Here is a 23,139-nt window from a genome sequence, read left to right on the forward strand (position 1 = left end):
CTAGTACATTCTGCTCTTCTCTTGTGGCAGAGGAGAGGATGATGCCACACCACACCAACTAAATATCAAGAGTACTAGCCAAGGAAGAAAACATATGGAAACAATAAAAAAAGGAGTTGTGATCAATGGTAGCACTCATGCCACAAGCAAGCAGGTCTTGTACTATTCAAGGCAGTGCATGTGCTCACTGGTCTGCCTGCTGCCTCCTCCCTCCAGCTTTCCCTCTTTGATGTTGCCACCTTTTTAATCATCTTCACCAAACTCATCATCAGCAGGTGGTCCCATCCATGTCAACAGTATCCAATAATTTCAACACGAAAATATGTAATGGTTTCGTTCAAGCAGAGAGGCTGGGGCAACCATGATCCCAGCACCTGTTAGCCTCTGCTAAGCATGATTACTTGATCAGATTGCCCAAGCAGAAAGTGGTTTAGAGGACAAAAGTGTGGTACTTAGCAATGATCCATCCAGGAAGCAAGCAGATGCTATGCCGGTGGCCTTTTTGATGACACCATGCTTTTCTAAAGTAGGAGCTGGTAGGTATCAGTTAATGGGAAAAGAAGGTGAGATGATTAATAAATACTACTTACTAATAAAATAATCCAAGGAAAGAAGAAGAAGAAGAAGAATAAGGCTTTTTTAATGATGCTTTGTCACGCACCAGGTTAGGTTCCAAGCATAACAGACAACATATGCATAGATTCTGGGGGAACTAACCGGGTTATTGTCAGTTAACAGTATCCTGGAACCAGGCATATATTTCAGGTTTTGTCTGGTTTGTATGGTTCTTCATAGGCAAACTGCACAAAATCCACAGCTTTATACATGCTCACCGATGTTTGTTTGTTTTGTCTTTCAACATGAGTCACTCTCTCGTGTTAATTAGCACAAAGAAAAGATTAAAAAGTGTTCCTTTTTTTTTCTAACTTTGTAGTATCTTCTGGCATTATGTGTGTGAGCTGTGAAGCAGCAGGCAGTGGTGTACTGCTGTGAGTCTGAAGCAAGTACAGCTTCCTTTCCTTTGAGGAGATCCTAAGCAACAACACCAAAGTCCCTCTCTACTCAATACTCAATACTCACTTGCACCATACCACATATCCCACAATGGCCAACTGCCACTCAGAACTGCTTGCTCTGCCTTGCAACTGAAGCCTATCCAGTATCCAGACAAGCATACAAATCAAAAAACAGATGGAAAATCTCAAGGATCTACTGCAACTTTTTCCTCCTTGCAGTTTTTGCCCAGCTCCTAGTAGCTAGGAAGGGGAAATAAATTGTTGGAAGAACACTGGATGGAATACTGAAGTCAGAATCAATCAGACAGCTTCTTGTTGTTGTTGTTGTCGTCAGTTACTATGGCTACATGTCCTGATGGACAAGAGACTAGTAGTACTATGCTAGACTACACTTTTGGCCTGATGTGTTGTCGACTAGTACCACTGGTCACCTGCTGGGGTGGTGAGGTGAGTTTGGTGTGGAGTATTATGTGAGACAGCCATCAGCCACTCCCCACTTAATGATACTAGCTACTTATTGTAGAACATTGCTTACTCATGGACACCTCTTAGGTGCCAATGCCATGTATCTGTGCCTATCATGTCTCTACATTTTTGTTTCATTTCTGTTCAATCCATCCCTGCACAGGCAATTCTACATGTTGCTCTTGATATTTGATAAGTGAGTACAGTTCTTGCGCAAAGTAAATGATTAGTTGTAGCGGCTGCTAACAAATAAGACCCGTTTTGGATGAATAAATAAGATCAATCCTTTTTCACGGTGTAAAGCAAAGCAACATTTATTAGACCAGGATAGTTTCATCATCATCTATCAGGGCATAAACACAAGGAAATCTGGGGTAAACTACATTGAGATCATGGTGGTACTTGACTGGGGTAAACTTGAAAAGTTTGACCTGACTGACTGGCACTTGCTATCTTTCTATTTATTGAATTTAAACATGTTTAGCCCGGAATGTAGAGATTGTGAGTGAGCAGTTGAAAGCTGGATGCAAATGTAGAGATTCTGAATGAGCAGTTTGGAAGTCGGCTGCAGATGCAATAGATTGTTTCAACATTTCACTTTATGTTATATGATCTTTTTTTAGGGAAATATGTTAAATGATATTTGTGCAAGGCAAATGAGGTTGGGGAAATTCATATCGGCTCACCCAGAGAACGAAATAGCCATTGTCCTTGCAATAAGGAAGCCGTACGTCCACTAATGATCTCCAGTGAAGTCACTCCAAATGCAAAAGGCGTTGCTCTATTCTACTGGGTCAACATGCAGGAGAAAGTTGTCAGTTGAAACAGGCTAAAAACCTCAATTTTTGTCCAATAATGTATCCAGACAAGCATACAAAAAAAAAACAGACAGGAAAATCTCAAGATCTCCTGCCACTTTACCGAAAAAGGGTTCCCCCCCGCTTTGTATTCCAAACGCTGGGGCGAGCAGCCCAACAAGCCAAAGAAAAAGAAGAAGAAACAATGCCAACACCGGCAGCTCGACAAAGCGTGAATGACCCACTACCGCTGCGCCCTCCGAAATCTACCCACCACGATCCTAGGCTCCGATCCACCGCGTACCAAGCAGCACATCCAGGAAGGAATGTGACGCCGACGACGCTGCTGCCCGGACGTGTCCTAGGGTTTCCCCGGCACGCGGAGGGTAGAGGGGAATGAAGACCACTGACACCCTCCAGGGAGGAATGGTGGCACCCGCAGGCCTCACCGCATCGGAGCCGGAAGACCCGGCAAGGATTTCTCCCAACTCCAAACCCCACCGCCCAACCGGATCGGAGCCAACCAGCCAGCTCGCCGCCCACCAGCATGCGCCACCGCGGTCGCAACGCCACCCACACCGTCTCACTGAGATCACCACCACGAGGCCAAGAGAACGAGGAGAGGAGGCGTTGGTCGACGGGAGCAGCAGCGCCGTAGCCGCGCGGGAGGGAACCACCTCCTCCGCCGTCGTGCAGGAGGCTCGTGCCTCCGGCCCCGTCGCGGTCGCCGTCCGAACGCAGCAGCAGGGCATACCAGGCCACCCCTGGCCCGGCCAGGCCCGAATCAGGCCCGCTAAGCCCCGCCGGCCACGCTGCAGCAGGGCGGCGCCAGCACCGCCAGCCCCCAACGCCCGTCGCCGCTCCCCCGCATCCTGAAAGCCACGCCGCCAATCCGCCCCGCCCGGACCCAGATGGGCCCGAAGGGCCCAGATCTGGGCCGAGCGGGCGCCGCCTGGCCGCGCCGCCGCGCCACCCCGCCGCCAACGGCGACGCCGCCGTCCAGCTGATCTCCCGCGCCGCGCCAGGAAGCCCCGCCGCCACGCTGGACCGCCGCCGCCTAGGGAGCACCCCCCGGCGCCCTCCGCCCCGCGCCGGAGAGCAACCGAGAGGGGAATGGCCGGGGGCCGCTGTCACCAGTGTCGCCCGGGCCAGGCCCGGTGGCGAACGCCGGCGAGGAGGGGGGAGTGAGGGAGAGCTGGCGGAGGAGGAACCGGGGCGCGGCCAGTCGCCCGCGGGGGCGACGCGGTCGCGAGAGAGTGACTAGTGTGTCCTAACCCATCTCCTGCCACTTTCCCTCCTTGCAGTTTTTGTGCAGCTCCTAGTAGCTAGGAAGGGAAAATAAATTGCTGGAAGAACAGTGGATGTAATACTGGAGTCAGAATCAATCATGTTGTTGTTGTCAGTTACTAGACCTGAATGTCTTGATGTAATGACAAGAGACTACTACGTACTATGCTAGACCACACTTTTGGCCTGATGTTTTGTCGACTACTACTGGTCACTTGCCGGGGTTTGAGGACATGGGCGGTGAGGTGAGTTTGGTGTAGAGTATTATGTGAGAGGGCCATCAGCTACTCCCCACTTAATGACACTAGCTACTTAGAAGCATTGCTCATGGACATCTCTTAGGTGCCAATGCCATGTACCTGTGTCTACCATGTCTGTACATCTTATGTTTCATCTCTGTTCAGCTCATCCCTGCAAAGGCAATTCCGCAAGCTGTTGTTTTTTGGCCAATCAAAATTTGCGAAGGAAGTAAATACCAGTATGCTGCAACTAAAACAAGATTTCGTTTTGGCAGCACTACGGCTAGAATCAAGATGGTTTTATCATTTGGCAGCTCACAGCAACCCCAAGATTTATTTACCTGTTTCTACCCTGACAGATGATGGTGAAAAACTATCCTGACCTAATAAAGGGCTATATAGATTGGGTAAAAAAAGAGATGATTTTATTTATTCATCTAAAACAGGTTCTTGTTTGTCAGCAGCTGCTACTATTAATCCTCTTTACTTTGCTGAGAATAGTTAGCCCGTACATCTCAACGCCCCAGTTGCAAGCTCAACTACATTGAGATCTGCCTAAAAGAAAAGATCATTCAGGTAGTGCGTACCTGGTTATTACCCTTGTGACCACTCCCACAGAAATTTTGTGACAAACCGCGTCAGTTTAGCATCAAGTCCTCTGAATAATTGAATGATCTTGGATGTATAGTGCTAACAATAGGCTGGGAACCCCACAAAGGTACTGTAAGCTTGAAAAGTTAGATCTGGCTGGCACTCATTATCCTTTAATTTAAACATGTTTTAACTCAGGCGTGACAAATTATGCCAGAGCATGGTGATTTGAACGAGGATCTTGATGATGGCCATTCTTCTAGGGTCACTCCCCGCTCTGCTGTACGCTGCCAAAATGAAGCACCGTGATGAGCAAATAGGCCAGAAACACAAGCACAACTCTCAGCTCTGATTGCCAAGTTACTTCGACAATGCCTGCACTCAGAGCTGTGCCGGAGTCAACGCCTGTCCACGATTGGGAAGAGAAGAACTGTCAACTGTAAATCAGTATCTTAACAGGTCATAAAAGTACTGGAGAGTGGTACAGCAGAATACTGCTCTGTGTAAATTCAGACAACTAAGTCGACTGTTCCTTGAAAAGTGGCAAAGTCTACTACTGTATTTTGGGACATTTGAGAAAGACATCACATAGTGAACATATTTATTGTGTGCCGATTGCTTCACCTTTTCTTCTTCTCTCCAACAATTAAAAGAACAAGAGTTACACAGTTACCAATCCATATAAACACCTCATGGTGCCAAACATCACAGGGCTTTATAGGTTTGTTACAGGCTACAACAGTTCAAAAGACTTCAGTGTTGTGCAGAAGCATACATGCTATAACTAAGTTGAAACAGCTGCTACGCGAAACTGCTAGAATTATGGTGAAATCAAGGAACTTCAAGAAACAGCCTCTGGGACGCAGCATGGAACTTCGAGATCTGATTATGACCGTGGAAGTGTAAATGAATCAACCGATGTTCGCTTAGCACGCCACCGGGCAAAAAATGGAGCCTTCCTAAGAAGCTCAAGCATCTGTTGGTACTCACAAGCCATATCCTACAATGGAGATAAGACACCTTAAACCTTCACTTCTTGTATCCATAATCATTGCTCGCAAAGAATCAGGAATCATTTAATGTAATCTAGCTGTGTGGCTTCAGCTCATTATGCATTTGAGTACTCATATCTTATAGTATAAGATAAAATACCTTAATTGCATGATAAGACAGTTCCTCGTGACAGAACTTTGTGACTAATGGATGCTCAAGTGATATGAAGGTCTCTGCCAATCTTATCCTGCCATCAAAGCACAGATTATCATGACCGGTTTACATCAGGATGCTCGGAAGAACGGAAACTCTCTTACTTGCAGAGCAATGACTCGGTGGACGGTGAGGATGCTGCCTTTGAAGATGTGCCTTGTTTTCTCCCAGTTGTTCCTAAAACAACTTCATGCAAGCCGGATTTATTCCAGCATATTGAGTACCTAATAAATGAATGGCAAAATGAGGAGGTCAACCAAAAAAGTAAATACAATACAGTAGGAACAAAATGAAAAGGAGCTCAAAATGGCAACAAACCATATAACTACCCGCAAGTCAAAGGCGGTATATCTCCTGAAGTCTGTTGAAACTCTTGAGGGGGGATAGGTGCCTCAAAAAATAGTGGCTGCAGGTATAGAAAAGGTACACCATGATGACTCAGTGAAGAATGTGCTGTCTCACTGCATAACTAGAAGGAATGAAAACCAACCTTGTTCGGTTTGAAAGGGTCAGGGAATTTTCTGGATAGACAAGACAGACGAGCACCAAGAACTTTTACAACGTTACTTTCAATACAAAACCCGTCAGGTGCACCACCAGGTGATTGTCCAATGGTAATGGTGGACAAATACAAGGGTTCGAGAATGTGTGACAGCAATGCACCTGTAGAAGAACACATGCACAAAGAGGTGACATTTCATTGAGTAAGAAAATTGAACACTTCATAATCAGCTGATCAGTGAAGTGACAAAAAGAATTAACTGGGAACAAATAAGAAATTGTTGCCACTAAAGTGGTCTGCACCATATACTGCCACATACATCCATGAAATAAAGTGGTCTTACATAATCAAAATATGCATCTGCAAATGATTCTGGAGAACAAACCTTGAATCCCAACGACACACCAGCGAGTAATTTTGTCAAAACAGCTCACTGACAATGTTGTATCACCACGCCCTGGCTTCCTTTGAACGAAACAAACATCTGATATGTAAAGTGGTACGTCAATCAGGGAATAGGTAGCGAATTAGTAACAACGCAAACAGAAATGAGTGGTCCAACTTCAAAACTGTATCAAACACCTACAGCATCTAAAGTGTGATCCCCCAGTTAAGCATCCATTAAAGATTATATAAACACACCAATTCCAAGTCTAGCAAACCTACTGCGCATTGGTCAGTGGTCACTAATGTCATGTTGTCAACTAGCTAAGTGTACCACACTTCCACCACACCACCCAGCAAGAGCAATTGGGTTCACAAAACCATCATGAAAAGGTAACTTCTGATTGGTAAACTAAACGATCTTGAAAATCTTTGTAGCAGGCCATGGGCCCATTCAGGCAGTTTGCCAAACCAATAGGTTATAGTAGATACTACAAAATAGCAGCTGCAGGCATGAACTTACAACTTCTGCTAAAAACAAAGAATAAGAAAGAAGCATACCACTGCATCCATTCACCATGGTATCCAGCTGTTCCCTTCGAACCTCCAAGGGTGACGGCGGCACCGGCATGACCCCACCTGCACCAATTCACCAAACCGATGAACTAAATCAATTGTTCATACTATGTGCTGTGACAAACAAATCACAAGACATCACTGCAGCAGCCCCAAAAAACGATACATTATCTTTGAACAAATGGTAAGATGTAGTATTGTCAAGAATGCAGAGGACAATTCAGCTTTGGAAGAACACCATAAACATACAGGGGAGCTGCGTGATGTAGAGATGCAGCTGATGCCCGTCCTTCAGCCTCCACCGCCCATCAGCGCCAGAGGCAACCAGCCAACTTGGTGGGTTGTCCGTGCCAATCTCGGCATAAATGAGGCGGAGGAGCGCACGGCGGGCAATGACCTCGGCGTGGGCGTCATGGACGAGGTCACCGTGAGGTCTGAGACGAGCTGCACCAAGGCACTTGGTGCCAGTGGCCAGGGAGAGGACGGTTGGGTTGAGTGGGCTCTGCGGGGAGGAGAGCAGGAAGGCGGCGAGGACGGTGGACTCGCGCCCCTGCGGCTTGCCCTTCTTGGGGAGGGCATAGTACTGGCGGAGGGCGGCAGAGGAGGCGGCCTCGGCCCACAGGACGCCGTGTAGCGGCTGCGGCGAGGAGCAGCAGAGCATTTAGGCAAGACAATGGCTCCAGACCAGAGGTTACAGCCTACAGAATTCAGCAAACAGTGATTCAGTGAACAAGGGGAACATTCAAACTGTTAAAATCGGAATTATTCTTACAGATCCAACCAGGGAATAAAAAAAAAAGCACAAAGTACCAGACTGTGTGCTACAATGAGTATTTTCTGCACTTATTTACCAGGACTATATTTAGGTCTGTAAAATTAGTCGTGGTGAGATTCATATGATTCAGCGCATAGTGTGCCGAGTTGAGATTCCATGGAGCTACAATAAATAGCTTGATGTTACAACTTAAAACCAAATAGATTACATTGTGCCGTGTTAGGTGCTGCCTACAATAGCTTGAAGGTCCCCAAAATTTCAGTCATGACGACAGTAATGAAAACCAAGGGCGACTGTACTCACTAAAAGCAGTAGCCGGGCCATGTTACCTGAGGCAGCCGGCGCCCTTCTCCTGCTCCGCCGAGTGCCGACGCGCGCGCGAGAACCCCGCCGCCTTCCTCCTCCTCCTCTCTGGTCGCCGCCGATGCGCGTGGCCTCCCTACTGCGCCGGCGCTCGAGATGAATCTCCAGTCGGTGTGGGGGTGGCACGACCGGGCTCCGAGAAAGAAGCTCGGAGGAAATACGGCGGACGGAGATCCCGGCTGTGGGATGGATCCGCGACGGCGAGGCAGTGGGGGAGACTGAAGGAGGATTTTTTTTCTTTTGAGGGGTGACTGAAGGAGGAATTGACCGGCCCGGTGTATGTGGACGTTGGTGCAGCCCAGAACAATGTGAAAGTAACAGGCCTGGGCCGATCGCGCGTGCCTGGGAACGGAAAAAATATATGTGTTGTCTTTTTTAACCTTTCCGCGAGAGGCATGGTTGTGCTTTTCAGAGACGAAAAAAACACGTTTTTCTTCTGGTTTGATTTTTTTGTTCGGTTTTTTCAAGAAAAAAAAGTTCGTCAAAATCTATCAACATGGGATCTAGGTTTGAAAATCTCGACGCGAGGAATCCAACAATGAAAACGGTTCGGGATTTGGATGCATGGTTTAAGAGATAAACCGTTTTAAATAAACAGATCTATAAAAAAAAATTGTAGGTTGCGACAAGTGGCACACATGCAATGCACCATTTGTCGCAACCCGGGAAAGTGGGATCTACCTTTGCAAACAACGCCCCTTAATTAGTGATTTTGGCCCGGGGAGATGCACCAGGGGAGCTCCCTGTCGCCCACGCACCGACGCTAGTGGGCCAGCCAATGCACACGTCGGGATGCTCAAAATTCATATATAAGCTATTCCATATGAAGCATGGTTAATTTATTATGCATTTTACAAAATGCAAAGTTCTATTGACATCCAGGGACTTGGTGGAATTAAGGTGTCAGTTTGGCAGAACATTTTCTTAGGTACTTTAGTTCTCAAAACATGATGATGCAGATATTTAGTGGGTATGAAAATGACATGTACTTAAAGTAGACATAAAAAAAATTCAACTTTCCTAATTAGATCGTATTCGTATGATGCCAAGATTAATTACTATGGATCTTACAAAATGCAACTTACCATAACAGAAGTTCATTTATATTATGTTAGTCACTTAGATGCAAGAAACGGACATGTTAGAGATGACTAAAATGGCAAACATAGACATGACGTGAAAGTACACATGATATAGTGCAAAACTCATGTAGGATGCAAATGCATATGAGCTATAGGTCAGTAACTATCATCATGCCAAGTTTGTAAGTTTCAACAGATTATGTCAGTCATATTATGATGCACTTTTCCAACAGAGTTTTCATCAAGCAACTTTGATCCTAACATAGATGAAAATATCACCATTGTGTAGAACATAGAAAATTGCACAACATTCACACCGGGTGCCACGCTGCCAGGCATGTAGCGCGTGTCAATCAGGCGTTAGGCACTACGCGAAACGGTCAGTTGGGTGAAATAGTTTCGCGGACAGCTGGGTATGGCTCGCACGTGAGCCTCTTATGCTACTCCCTCCTTCCATCTATATAGGGCCTAATGCATTTTTTAAGACCGCCTTTGACTATTGACAAGATTAATAGTACATGACATGCACAATGTGAAAATTATATCATTGAAAGCTCCTTTCACACATGAATTTAACGGTGTGCTTTGTGTAAGTTGCATGTCATATATTATTGCTCTAATATTTGGTCAAAGTTAGCCTCGAAAGATGCATTAGGCCCTATATAGATGGAAGGAGGGAGTACCACCATTCATCAATGTGGAATGCTTCGATCCCTTGGCAAATTAACGTCACTTGAAAATCATAATGCAAACAGAGTTTATAACACAAGGCCAAGCAGGAAACAGGCCTGGTAGACTGCCATAGAAACCTGCTAGTGAATGTTGTGGCCGAATCCTAAAGTTCAGTTCACGTGAACGCCTTGACACTGAAGAACACAAGCACACGAGGGTTTTGCGCTGCGTACTGTTGCAGCTTTTCTTCTTTTTCTTCTGTTATTTGTAATGTTGTTACAGAAAATGCTTAAACTTGAGGCATCCTGGAGCTGCATGACCGTGCCATCCCATGGTCACTCGTTCAACTCCTCCTACTTCGCCGCCATGAACGCATGTCCTCGTGCTAATCCTAACAGAAACACCGGAAAGAGGTCGGCCAGCTCGTGAACAAGCTCACGGTTGCGGCCGTTATTTGTTAACGGAAGAAAACTACAGCTAAACTACGTACGTGGTGACAGGATTACAAGTTCAACAGTGAAGCCATCTCCAGAGAACGTTTCCTTGCCTGTAGAACATTGGAACCTCATGCATCGCCGGTCGCCAGTAGTAGTATCTTCCGTTTCTGCGATAGCCCAACAAAATGGAACAGCACGTCAGTTGCCTTGTCCAGGCTATCGCCATCTCATTGGAGTTCAAGAGGAAGCCCGGCCTCCAAATAACGAGGAGCTTCAGTTTTACATGAAACGCATTGTTCTATTTAGGGGGAAAAAAACCAAGGACTCAGCACGCCAAGATAAAGCTCAGCAACCAAATCACAATAACCTAACTGAAGGATGTGAGAAAATAAAGAACAAGTAAGAACTCACCCTGGCTTTCAATGGATTATGGTCGACAGTGGGCGAATGTAGACACCGATGGCGTCAACATAGCACCCTGCACGCCCAAAGAAGCCAACAATGCTGCTATTGCTCGCTGCTGCCATGCTAAACGGAATCCCATTCTCTTGTCCAAAAGGTCCATAGGTGCGAACGCTCGTGACCAACGTCAGGGACGTTATAACATTGGTCAATGCACCGTAAGAACCCACCGTTCCAGAGACTTCCTTGAGAAACTCTGAAGGGTCAAGAGGGATCTACAGGAAGATAGTTATTAATGGGTTAAAAAACAAGGTACAGTAGCAATTTATAAGGAGATTGCAAACGGGACTAACAATCGAAAGATATAGACACACATGAGATTTAAGTCTAAGATTCACACTCACTGTATTGTTCATGCCACCATCCCAGCCCCATGGACCAGCCGTGTGATGCCTCCCATCATAGTCTGTGTATGAAAATGTAAGCGATTCTATCACATAGCCACTGTGAATTGTCACACTTTCTAGACGCTGGGGGGCCACCTTGATGTCAAAGGCCCTCCCTCCTCCTTCACCACATGGCCCAATCCTTGCAAGTCCAGCCTGAGAACAGATCAGCAATCAACAAGATTTGAAATGAAACAGTAAAGTAAGGAGAGTGCAAAAAATAAATGGAAAGAGGAGCAAATTATACATCTTCTATTGTCATTGTTTCCAGCTCAGGGATCTGTTCCTCTTGATCACATCGCATCTCTCCTACAAAATATCTCCTCACGAGACAGGTAGGATGGCTCGCAGTCAAGTCGGCTGCATCCCTCATTCTCATTGCATCCTCTGCTGCCTGCACCTCTGAAGTTGTTGCACAGCGACAGTCTAGCTCAATGTCCAAAGCTTGAAGGGAGGTAAGATTCTCCAAGCCCAAGTTGAAATCACCATGTTCATCCTTTGTCTCCGCAACAGAAAGAGTAAGAAAAAGCCTCTGCAACCCCTTCATGGCTCCTGGTCTGAAAGCCAGGCCCATTGCACGACTCATGACCTTGAGGTTTACAAGACAACAGAATGCTATCTCATGACCAGTACTCTCTGTGATCTCCAACCTTTCCTTTGTTGGAACTTCTATCACTTGCAAATAAAGAGAACGAAGGGCAGGCAAGCCACCAAGACACCCAAGATCCACCTGGCGCAGTATCTTCACCGCAATGGATAGGTTGGAGAGGTGTGAAAGCGACGAATTAATCCACTCTGGTAGAGTGGTGAATGGGGTAAACGTCATCCAGTATACAAATGTACTGGGGGATGAATTTTCTTCATTCTGACGAGCACATGCGGCAAATCTTCGGAGCTGCGAAGGGGCACAGTCCACTTGCAACATGAAATCCAGGGAATAATCTTGAGCGAAGATATAAAGAGCTTCGAGTTGCTTCAGATTGCATAACCACTGGAGCAAACGCTTCTCAGATCTCCTGTCCAATTCACGGAGTGAAATCTCTAGCACCCTCACTTGTCTGAGCTGCACCACAGTGGATGGCAATTCTTTTATCCTGGCTTCCTTTAGGTCTAGTGTCTGCAAAAACTGTAGATTCCCAATTTCTTCTGGAAGCTTAATGCAAACATCAGAGTGATAGCGGAATTCCTGACTTAGCCTCAGATACCTCAAGTGAACCAAATTTCCCACACACTTAATGTTAGGACTAGTGCAGTGTTCTACATCCAAGACACGTAGGACTGAAAAAATGGAGAGGGATGGCATCGAATCAATTGCACGTGAGGATACAACTAGTGTTCTGACATGAGGCAACCTCTTGGTACCATGAGGTATGCCGTGCTCTCCCTTGCTGTTTCGGAGGGATAGCCGATGTATGCTGTTTGGCTGAGGTGGAAAAGGCTGCTGTCCATTCAATATCGTGACAAAGTCTTCTTCAGCTGACAAGAAAGTAATATATTCAAGTACCAAATCATGCACCCTACAGGCTTGCGCCCTCCCAAAGGCATCAACATCAGTTGACTGGATCATACTCCTATTAATAAGCTCGTTAAAGTACTTGTCTCCTAGTTCATACAGATTCTCATCTTGTCTTCCCTGAACAATATCTTCGGCTACCCATCTCCGTATCAAGTCATCTCTCCCAATTATTTGGTCCTCCTGAAAGATGCTTAGGTACAAAAGACAAGCTCTTAGCCGTACAGGCATATCACGGTAGCTAAGAGATAATATCAGCCGCATGTCCTTCACACCATGATTATTTTCCAGCCCAGTACTAATTGAGTTGTATACACTACACCACTGATCCTTAGTTTGTGCTGGTTTGTTTGCAAGTAAACTAGCTATGGCAATGATACCTAATGGCCACCCTTCGCACTTCTCTAATATTTCCTGTGATATAACCTTTAAATCTGTAGGGCATCCATCTTCACCGAATATTTTGTAATAGAATAGTTGTTCAGAGTCACTGTCTGAAAGACGTTCCAGTACGTGAACGATACCATCAACTTTGTCAGAAGAGCAACATGACCTAGCAACATCAACATTGCGAGTCGTCATGATAACTTTACTGCCAAGGTTGTTTTCGACCAGAACACACTTGATAACTTTCCATGGTTGTTCATCCCATATATCATCAATGAGAATCAAGTACCTGCAGTTTATGCAAGAGCGTTATAAGTTGCAAACTTAACTGCTAGCTAGCGACAATCAAGTTGAGATGAGCAATGGAGAACCAATGGATATCAAACAATTAATAATGGTTCTAAAAATTGTTAAGTGGTAATAAAATGCATGTGCCTTCCCGCAGGATGCATGCATGGATAAGCATCTGTCACATTCACACCAGATACACCAAGTGATACTGTGTGACTTACATGTGGGTCCCAAGGCTCAGTGTGCGTGTGTGGATTGGCCGCTGGCCTGGGTGTGCACTTGTACTTAAACTGGCGAGCGATGCCAGGAGTGAGGAGGCTGTGTAACGCGAACTAATTCCTCATCTCTTTTCTCTCGCTCTCACCTTCTTCTCCACGCATATCTCACCTACGTCTCGGTCCCCCTACCTGCCTACTCTGATCGGCCTCGATTTGGATCAGGGTGTTACAATTGGTAATCAGAGCCATCGGTTATACCCAAAAAAAATTCTCCGCTGCTGCTCCACACTCTCTTGGCCTTGATCTATAAAATCCAGCGCCATGGGTGTGGACTGTGGACTTGCTCCGTCGAGACCACGCAACAAAATCCCTGGTGGGGTTAGATCGGTTCGGAGGGAGCAACAACGCCATCCAAGCCTTCTGTGCAGACCCGGCAACTTTTGTTGGCAATGGATGACAACACGAACAGCCTCAAATCGATTCTGGAGTCGCTCGTCATGGGATTCGACAAGCAGAAGATCGACATCGACAAGCGGCTCGAGGCACAGGTTGCCTGCAATAACGAGGTGTCGCACGAGCTCCACAACCTCGCCATGCAGACCGACCTTACTCAGGCCGATGTCGACAAGATGCGCAAATCTCTGGAGCGGTCTCCCTTGCCGCAGGACTCAGGCACCGTCTTCAATCCACCCCCCTCCGCTGCGGCCTCTGGCAGCACACTCAAACACTACTTCCCTTGGTTCGACAGTAGCGCCCTTACCTCTGACTCGACCGCTGCCGCGCCTACTTCGACCTCTACACAGTGCCATCCCTTTCTCGCGGGCACCATGTGGCGTGGCCCTGCTTCTGATGCGAGCTTCAGCACATGATGACTAAGTTTTGAGGCTAGAACATGTATGGGGAAAAGTAGCTTAGGTGGAAGGATAAACTTTTCCCCACTAGAAACTAATTAAGATCGATAAGCAAAACAACAGTAATATATGGGTGGGTTCATAACCATGTGCGCCCACCACTACACCCCACTAGCCACTAGTGTTCTTTAAGATTCTTAATTAATTGTAGAGCTTTGGTATAATAAGATCGCAACATACCTCCTTTTCTCAAGAGCATGTCTGATTTTGTCGATGACCTCCTTTTCAGACCACGTCGCAGTGTTTCCATAATGTTTTGGCCTTTCTTTGTGATGCAGTCTGCGGAGGTAATTTTATTAGGCTTGGAAATTGAGTGAACTTGTTGCATGGTTTGGTATTTGGAGATTTTTTTGGAACAACTAAGAGCAAGAATCTTCCTGAAAAAAAAAACTAATTGACATACCTCTTATCCTTATCCTTGTCGTCCGGGTCGTCTATGATTTTGCTGGTGACTTGTCGAAGTATGCTGCTGAGGATATTCTTCACATCAGGATGAAGAGAAACTGAAACAAAGGCCGTGCAATCGTATTGCTCTTCGAGCTTTTGATACACCGCATTGGCCAGGGTGGTTTTGCCCATTCCGGGGGGGCCAACTATGGAGACCAACCTGACCTTCTGCTCCGATGCACCTTCACCTTCACCTTCCATGGATAGCAACTTGATGATCTCTTCCCTCGAGCGGTCAATGCCAACAAGCTTTGCTTCGTCTTCGTACAGTGCCAGCAAGCGGGGGTCTGACGGAGCTGGGGACGCAATACTGTTAACGCTATACCTCTCACGACGCTTGCTCACCTCCTCAACCTCCTTTTTGATGCGCTCGATCTCGACGGCGATGTCGCCCCGAGCCTTATACGTCCGTGGCAGCAGGGATTTGGCACTTACACAGCACCACGTGGTGGAGGATCCAGATCTAGACTCGCCAGCAGCAGCATCAACGACTACCATGAAGGAATCGATGGTGTCCTCGATGTTGTATGACATCTTCCTCACCTTGCTAGCCCAGATCTGAACCTGTTTGTCAAGCAAATCAGGCGGCACCTCCGACACCTTCTCAAGGGCAGCGTGCATGCTCTGCAGCTCATCCCGGATGTACTGGATCCCCTCCTTGGCCCTCTTGTGCAGCTTGTATTCGTCGGTGAGCATCTTGGTCAGCTTGGCCAGGAGGGCCACCGGCACCCTGCCACCAACCAACATCTCACCAACCTTCCTTCTTCTCTAGCTAGTAGGATGTACACTGTGTGTGTGGGTTCTCTCTCTTTCTCTCTTTGTGTGAGTGTGTGTAGCTAATGCTTTGTGCAGCGACAACTGAGCATCTTGAGAAGGGGGTTACAGTGGGTGGGATCTTGGAGCATCTCCGATGTTGCAAAAAACTAACCCCGATGCACCGGAGAAAGCGCAAACAAAAAAGATTCCTCAAGTCCAGTTAAATAATTGAAAGAGGGCTGCACTCCTTCCCAGCTTGATGTCTCCCTCCCTTCACGATTTGTTTATTCGTCTCTCGCCTCCAACTTTTTTGAATTATCTAGGACTTTGCTCCTCTCTCTCCTCACTTGCTAGGGTTTACAGTAGAAATTAGATACAACACGGAGGTGGATTAAAAGATCAAAGAGAACATGTGGCCATCGGTTTCTTTTACTCCCTCTATTCCAAAAATGAAGAGTCCTGCTTCGGTACAACCCACCTCACTAAGCGTATAATTTATGAAACTCCAAACTATTTTTGACAAAAATGAAAAATACAAAATTCCAAAACATTTTTTTAAACGTGGACTTTTGGGATTACGAACATTTTTGAAAAATCTAAAAGTAATTGTAATCCTGAAAATTTTATAAAAATGCAAACAAAATTTATTTTTAAAAAACACGATTTGTTTTAAAAAACATAAACATTTTTAAAAAATCCAACCAACATTTGGAAAAAGCACTTTTTTTGGATATCAGAAGAATTTTTTAAAGCGGCAACGAAATTTTGAAATCCCAATTTTTTCTATTTGTGAACATAAATTAAAATAAGAATAACTTATTAAATTCTGATTTTTTTAAAGTGAAAATATTTTTTATATTATCGAACATTTTCTGAATTTACAAAAAGTGGAAAACACACGCATTTTCAAAATTTGAACACAATATTTATAACACAAACAATTTTTAAAATTTCCAAACATTTTTAGAAAACGTGAACAATTTTTTAAAAATGCAAACATATTGAGAAATTCCCAACAGGTAGCCGACGAGAGCGGTACCGTCACCTAGTTGGGCCTAGGCCTAAGCAGTTTTTTGTTATTGTTCTTTTTCTCATTAATTCATTTTTAACTTTATTATTCTTTTTGACAGCAGCTCAAATATTTGACTTATGTTTTGCAATACCAAAATAAAAGTTTTATGAAATTTTTTTAAATTATGATTTTAAATTCTTTTTTCCTTCGAACATTTATTAAATGCTTTTTAAGAAAAGCATTTACTGTTTTCAATTTTATCCCTTTGTATTTATTAGTTATGTTAAAAACTTAAAATAAAAGTTTTAAGTACCTATTTAAATTATGATTTTAAATACATTTTTTCCTTCAAACCTGGGATGGATGCTTACCATGGGCATACTTATTACAGCATTGCTCACGGACATCTCTTAGGTGCCAATGATGATAGATGATGCAACTATCCAGGCAGCTTTTACACTGTCAAAAAACAAGACGATTTTATCAGTTGGTTGCATTCAATCGATGGCGTGTTTTCGTTTCCTATTTCGAGCATTACGCAAGTATGCAACGACAGTGGCTATTATGGGAGCGCCGCTGTGGTGATTCGTCGACTTTACTTACCCAAAACAGACCTTGTTTATTAGAGCATCAGTAATGTATTGCACGCATTGGGGGTAACCCAAGCTGGGAGACGCACAAGAAACATAAAGCTTAGCAAAACATGACACAGTGTGTGGTACCGGTTACAAGGATCAAGAATCAGACCTGACTGGCACTTGGTAGTTTTCCTTTTCATTGAATTTAAATGTTGTTTAACTCGAGCGTGCAAGATTATGCCAGAACATGGTGATTTCGAATGAACCAGGATCTAGATGATGGTCATTTTCCTAGGGTCGCCTGCTCTGCTGCAATCTGCCAATGAAGCACCGCGAAGAGCAAATCACACAGAAATCCAAGCTCAGACCTGCGCCGGTGTCACTGCTCCGAAACCTACCTGAACAGGATTGGGAACAGAAGAACTGGCCAGTGTTAATCAGTATCCTAAGACGGCATGAAGTACTGGAGAGTGGTGCTGAGCATTATCACTTGCTAATTTGATCAGACATGAAGGATGCTGTATTATAGCCAAATACTGTGCTTTGTGTGACTTCAATAACAGGACAGTATACTGTTCCATGAAAAGTGGCAAGTCTAAATAGGGCAGCTCATACGATTTTGGCATAATTAGGATAGAGGTTTGCTGAGTGCCTCTATGAAAGTACATTAAAACCAAGAAACTCATGAAGAATGATATACAGCCAAAGGCCTGCATTAGAGCATTACTAACATAAAAGAGAGCCTCTCCAACCCTAAGCGTATATATGCCAGTGCGGCATGAACATAACGATTTCTGTATTTTTTTTGGCATTATGTCTTGGCACTGTCTTTTTCCAGATCATTAACAAATGTATCGAAGTGACAGGGACGCTCATATTTTGGGGCATTTGAGACAGACATCATAGGGCAACATGGCCAGAGTTAACATATTTATTGTGTGCAGATTTCTCATCTTCTCGTTTTCTAGATAGCAAGTACCAACTAAAAGAATAAGGCTTTGTAGGTTTGGTACAGGCTACAGCTATTAAGGACTTCAGAGCTGTTCAGAAGCATACATGCTACACATAAGTTGGAATAGCTGAGATACCAAACTGCTAAAATTACTGTGAAATCAAGGAACTACAAGAACTAACCTCTGGTACGCAGCATCAAGCTTCAAGATCTGGTTATCACCGTGGAACTGTAAACGAATCAACGGATGCTGGTTTAGCACGCCACCGGCCAAAAAATGCAGCCCTTCTAAGGAGCTCAAGCATCTGTTGGTACTCACAAGCCATATCCTGCAACAGAGATAAAACACCTTAAACCTTCACTTCTTGTATTCACAATCGTTGATCACAAAGAACCAGAAAACATTTATGTATTAGTTTGAGGAACTGCCTTATAAGATGAAATACCTTAATTGCACGATAAGGCAGTTGCTCATGGCGGAATTTTGTGACTAATGGATGCTCAAGTGATATGAAGGCCTCTGCAATCTTATCCTGCCACCAAAGCACAGATTATCATGACAAGTTTACATCAGGATGCTAGGAATGAGAAAGGAAACTCTCTTACTTGCAGAGCAATGACTCAGTGGAGGGTGAGGATGCTGCCTTTGAAGATGTACCTTGTTTTCTCCCAGTTGTTCCTAAAACAACTTCATGGAAACTGGATTTATTCCAGCATATTGAGTACCTAATAAATGAACAGCAAGGAGGTCAACCAAAAAAGGTACATACAAGTTTAAAAAAAAATGTACATACAATACAGTACGAACAAAACGAAAAGGAGCTCAAAATGGCAACAAACCATATAACTACCCGCAAGTCAAAGGCGGTATATCTCCTGAAGTCTGTTGAAACTCTTTAGGGGGAATAGGTGCCTCAAAAAATAGTGGCTGCGGGTATAGAAAAGGTACACCAAGATGAATTGTGAAGAATGTACTGTCTCACTACATAACTAGAAGGAATGAAAACCAACCTTGTTCGTTTTGAAAGGGTCAGGGAATTTTCTGGATAGACAGGACAGACGAGCACAAAGAACTTTTACAACGTTACTTTCAATACAAAACCCGTCAGGTGCACCACCAGGTAATTGTCCAATGGTAATGGTGGACAAATACAGGGGTTCGAGAATGTGTGACAGCAATGCACCTGTAGAAGAACACATGCACAAAGAGGTGAAATTTCATTGAGTAAGAAAATTGAACACTTCATAATCAGCTGATCAGTGAAGTGACAAAAAGAATTAGGCCTCCTTTGGTTCATAGGGTAGGAAAATCGTAGGAATAGGAAAGTCATAGGAAATGAGATGACATGTATCTCAAATCCTATGAGTAGGAATAGGAAAGGAGATGCCCTTTGATTCACATCATAGGATTTTTTCCATTGAGTCTAGGCTAATGTTTATTTTCCTATGAAATGTGGAGGATAGGAAGAATTCCTCCATAGGAATAGGATTCCATTCCTACAAACCAAAGGGCTCTAAAGGAATTTTTCCTATAGAAATCCTATCCTATGAAATTCCTACAAGATTCCTCTAAACCAAAGGAGGCCTTAACTGGGAAAAGATAAGAAATGGTTGCCATTAAAGTGGTCTGCACCATATACTGCCACATACATCAATGAAAATAAGTGGTCTTACATAATCAAAATATGGATCTGCAAATGATTCTGGGAAACAAACCTTGAATCCCAACGGCACACCAGCGAGTAATTTTGTCAAAACAGCTCACTAACAATGTTGTATCACCACGCCCTGGCTTCCTTTGAACGAAACCAACATCTGATATGTGAAGTGGTATGTCGATCAGAGAATAGGTAGCAAATTAGTAACAACGCAAACAGAAATGAGTGGTCCAACTTCAAAACTGTATCGAACACCTACAGCGTCTAAAGTGTGATCCCCCAGTTAAGCATTCAATAAAGAGATCTAAACACACCAATTCCAAGTCTAGCAAACCTACTGTGCATTGGTCACTGGTCACTAATGTCATGTTGTCAACTACTCCCTCTGCTCCACAATGTAAGACGTTTTTTGCCACTACACTAGTGTCAAAAAATGTCTTACATTCTGGGATGGAGGGAGTAGCTAAGTGTACCACACTTCAGCACCACCCAAAGCAATTGGGCTAAAAAATCATCATAAAAAAGTCATTTCTGATTGATAAACAAAATTATCCAAAACATTTTATACCGGGCCATGGTCCAATTCAGACAGTTCGGCAAACCTATAGGTTATAGTACATCCAAAATAGCAGCTCCAGCCACCAGGCATGAACTAACAACTTCTGCTGAACACCAAGAATAAGAAAGAAGCATACCACTGTATCCATTCGCCATGGTATCTAGTTGTTCCCTTCGAACCTCCAAGGGTGACGGCGGCACCGGCATGACCCCACCTGCAACAGTTCACCAAACCAATGAACTAAATCAATTGTTCATACTATGTACTATGATAAACAAATTCCAAGAATCGCTCAGCAGTCCAAATAAAGCGGTAGATTATTTTTGAACAAATACCAAGATGTATTATCAGCAATGCAGAAGATTATTCAGATTTAGAAGAACAACATCGAAAAGTCATGTACATACAGGGGAGCTGCGTGATGTAGAGATGCAGCTGATGCCCGTCCTTCAGCCTCCATCGCCCATCAGTGCCAGATGCAACCAGCCAACTTGGTGGGTTGTCCGTACCGATCTCGGCATAGATGAGGCGGAGAAGCGCGCGGCGTGCAAGGCGTGCTGCGCCGAGGCACTTCGTGCCAGTGGCCAGGGAGAGGACGGTTGGGTTGAGTGGGTTCTGCGGGAAGGAGAGCAGGAAGGCGGCGAGGACGGTGGACTCGCATCCCTGCGGCTTGCCCTTCTTGGGGAGGGCATAGTACTGGCGGAGGGCGGCCAAGGAGGCTGCCTTGGCCCACAGGACTCCGTCTAGCGTGTGCGGCGAGGAGGATCGCAGCATTTAGGTGAGCCCAGAGGTTACAGCCTACATAGATCAACGAACAGTGATTCAGTGAACAAAGGGGAGCATTCCAACTGTCAAACAAAATCAGAACTACTCCCTCTGTCCCATAATGTAAGACATGTTTTGACTCTACTGTAGTGTCAAAAAACGTCTTACATTATGGGACGGAGGGAGTATTTCTTATGGATCCAACCAGGGAAATGACAGAAGGAAACATGTATTACAAAAAATTGTTTGCTACGGTGAGTATTTCCTGCGCTTATTTACCAGTATATTTTTGTCTGTAAATGGTGGTGGCGAGACTCACATTATTCAGTCAGCGAGCACATAGTGTGCTCAGTTGAAATTCTATGAAGCTACAACTTAAAATTAATAGATGCTATGCTAAGACAGCCTGCTGCATTCTGCAATAGTTTGAAGGTCCCCGAAGTTTCAGTCATGGCAACAGCAATGAAGACCAAGGGCGACTGTAATATATACTACTAGCTAAAAACAGTAGCCGCGGTGGTACGGTACGGCCGCCATGTTTACCTGAAGCACAGCCGGCTCCCTTCTCCCGCTCCGCCGCGCGCCGCCTTCCTCCTAATCCTCTCTGGTCGCCGCCGATTCGCGTGGCCTCCCTACCGCGCCGGCGCCGGCGCTCGAGCTGATCCTCCACTCGGTTTGCGGTGGCGCGACCGGGCTCCGAGAAAGAAGGTCGGAGGAAATACGGCGGTGGGAGATCCCGGCGACGGCTGTGGGATCGATCCGCGACGGCGAGGTACAGCGGCGGCGGAGGAGAGTGAAGAAGAAGAGAGTACCAGAATTGACCGGCCCGGTGTGTGTGGACGTGGGTGCGGCCCAGAACCACGTGAAAGTAACAGGCCTGGGCTTACGGTGCCATGGCGTAGCCAGGGCGCGCGCCGGGCGCCCGTCCAGGTGGCTGGAGGCCACAGCTTCGTTATTTTTATTTTTTTTATGCTTCCAAATATTCTAAATAAAATATATTACAAACACTTTACATACAGTATTTGAAAAAAATGTTAAATGTGTATAATTTTTTTTCTCATGTGAACAAAAAAATGCAGTGTGTGTGAAAGAAGTTGACCATTATATTTAAAAAAAATGTTAATCATATATTAGAAAAATTCATTAGATGTATACCAAAAATACACAATGAGTATGAGAAAAAGTAGCATCAAAAATATAATTTCTAAAAAAATGTTAAATATGTATTTAAAAAATGTTCACCGTGTATATAAAAAATACTTCAGATGTATACGAAAAATGTTGAATGTGTACTGAAAAAGCGTTAGCATGTGCTTGACCAATAAGAAACCAATGAAAACGACAAAAACAAATGAAAATGAAGGAAGCCTAAAATAAACCAAAAATAAAACAAAGAAAATAGAAAACCTGAATAAACCAATTCAAAAGTAAGGAGACGGAGAAAACCAAGAAAAAAGACAAAGAAAACCAATAAAAGTTTGAAGAAATAAAAGAAAACTGAAAAAATAAAGAAACAAAATAAAAGAAACATTGAAACCTGAAAGAAACAAATCAAAATGAATAAACACAAAAAAGAGTAAAAATCAAGAAATAAATGAAGAAACCGGTCAAAAAAGCAAAGGAAACAGAAAACCCAAAAAAGAAATGTGCAATGCACGCAACATGGTGGAAAAATCACACTCCACGATCCGTTTTAATATGCATACATAGTAGCAATATTACTAAGGGCATCTCCAACGCTGACTCACAAGTTTGCTCCCGCATTCGTCCGAGGATAGGGCGACGAGTCTGCGGACCCGGCCATCCAACCTACTGGTATACATTTCAATCCGCATTTCAATAGACCGGACAT

At 44.6% G+C, this 23,139-nt stretch overlaps 3 protein-coding genes across 6 annotated transcripts; all 3 read right to left on the reverse strand.

The window, feature by feature from the left end:
* Positions 1–4,640: 4,640 nt before the first annotated feature.
* Positions 4,641–8,446, reverse strand: LOC119357211 (tRNA-specific adenosine deaminase TAD1-like). Of its 2 annotated transcripts, none has more exons than XM_037624204.1 (9): positions 8,168–8,446; positions 7,313–7,761; positions 7,049–7,126; positions 6,489–6,587; positions 6,092–6,264; positions 5,931–6,007; positions 5,706–5,825; positions 5,548–5,635; positions 4,641–4,800 (listed from the first exon to the last, which is right to left on the reverse strand). In XM_037624204.1, exons 2-9 carry the CDS (start codon positions 7,722–7,724, stop codon positions 4,777–4,779), a joined length of 1,071 nt encoding a protein of 356 aa, XP_037480101.1. In that variant the 5' UTR covers positions 7,725–7,761; positions 8,168–8,446; the 3' UTR covers positions 4,641–4,776. The 2 variants fall into 2 exon arrangements, with proteins under 2 accessions (XP_037480101.1, XP_037480100.1); XM_037624203.1 differs by lacking the exon at positions 4,641–4,800 and adding an exon at positions 5,072–5,395 and having other exon boundaries at positions 8,168–8,445.
* A 1,525-nt stretch (positions 8,447–9,971) lies between these two features.
* Positions 9,972–16,399, reverse strand: LOC119357209 (disease resistance protein RGA5-like). Of its 3 annotated transcripts, none has more exons than XM_037624200.1 (6): positions 14,964–16,399; positions 14,741–14,839; positions 11,488–13,429; positions 11,199–11,396; positions 10,804–11,069; positions 9,972–10,559 (listed from the first exon to the last, which is right to left on the reverse strand). In XM_037624200.1, exons 1-5 carry the CDS (start codon positions 15,752–15,754, stop codon positions 10,812–10,814), a joined length of 3,288 nt encoding a protein of 1,095 aa, XP_037480097.1. In that variant the 5' UTR covers positions 15,755–16,399; the 3' UTR covers positions 9,972–10,559; positions 10,804–10,811. The 3 variants fall into 3 exon arrangements, with proteins under 3 accessions (XP_037480097.1, XP_037480098.1, XP_037480099.1); XM_037624201.1 differs by lacking the exon at positions 9,972–10,559 and adding an exon at positions 10,569–10,690; XM_037624202.1 differs by lacking the exon at positions 9,972–10,559 and having other exon boundaries at positions 10,929–11,069; positions 11,199–11,260; positions 11,337–11,396.
* A 2,511-nt stretch (positions 16,400–18,910) lies between these two features.
* On the reverse strand, positions 18,911–22,096 carry LOC119357212 (tRNA-specific adenosine deaminase TAD1-like). The gene is made up of 7 exons (XM_037624205.1): positions 21,831–22,096; positions 20,930–21,320; positions 20,659–20,736; positions 20,022–20,120; positions 19,317–19,489; positions 19,146–19,233; positions 18,911–19,031 (listed from the first exon to the last, which is right to left on the reverse strand). Exons 2-6 carry the CDS (start codon positions 21,294–21,296, stop codon positions 19,153–19,155), a joined length of 798 nt encoding a protein of 265 aa, XP_037480102.1. The 5' UTR covers positions 21,297–21,320; positions 21,831–22,096; the 3' UTR covers positions 18,911–19,031; positions 19,146–19,152.
* Positions 22,097–23,139: the final 1,043 nt, after the last annotated feature.

The sequence above is a fragment of the Triticum dicoccoides genome, chromosome 2A (assembly GCF_002162155.2).
Source record: "Triticum dicoccoides isolate Atlit2015 ecotype Zavitan chromosome 2A, WEW_v2.0, whole genome shotgun sequence".
NCBI classification, from domain to species: Eukaryota; Viridiplantae; Streptophyta; class Magnoliopsida; order Poales; family Poaceae; genus Triticum; species Triticum dicoccoides.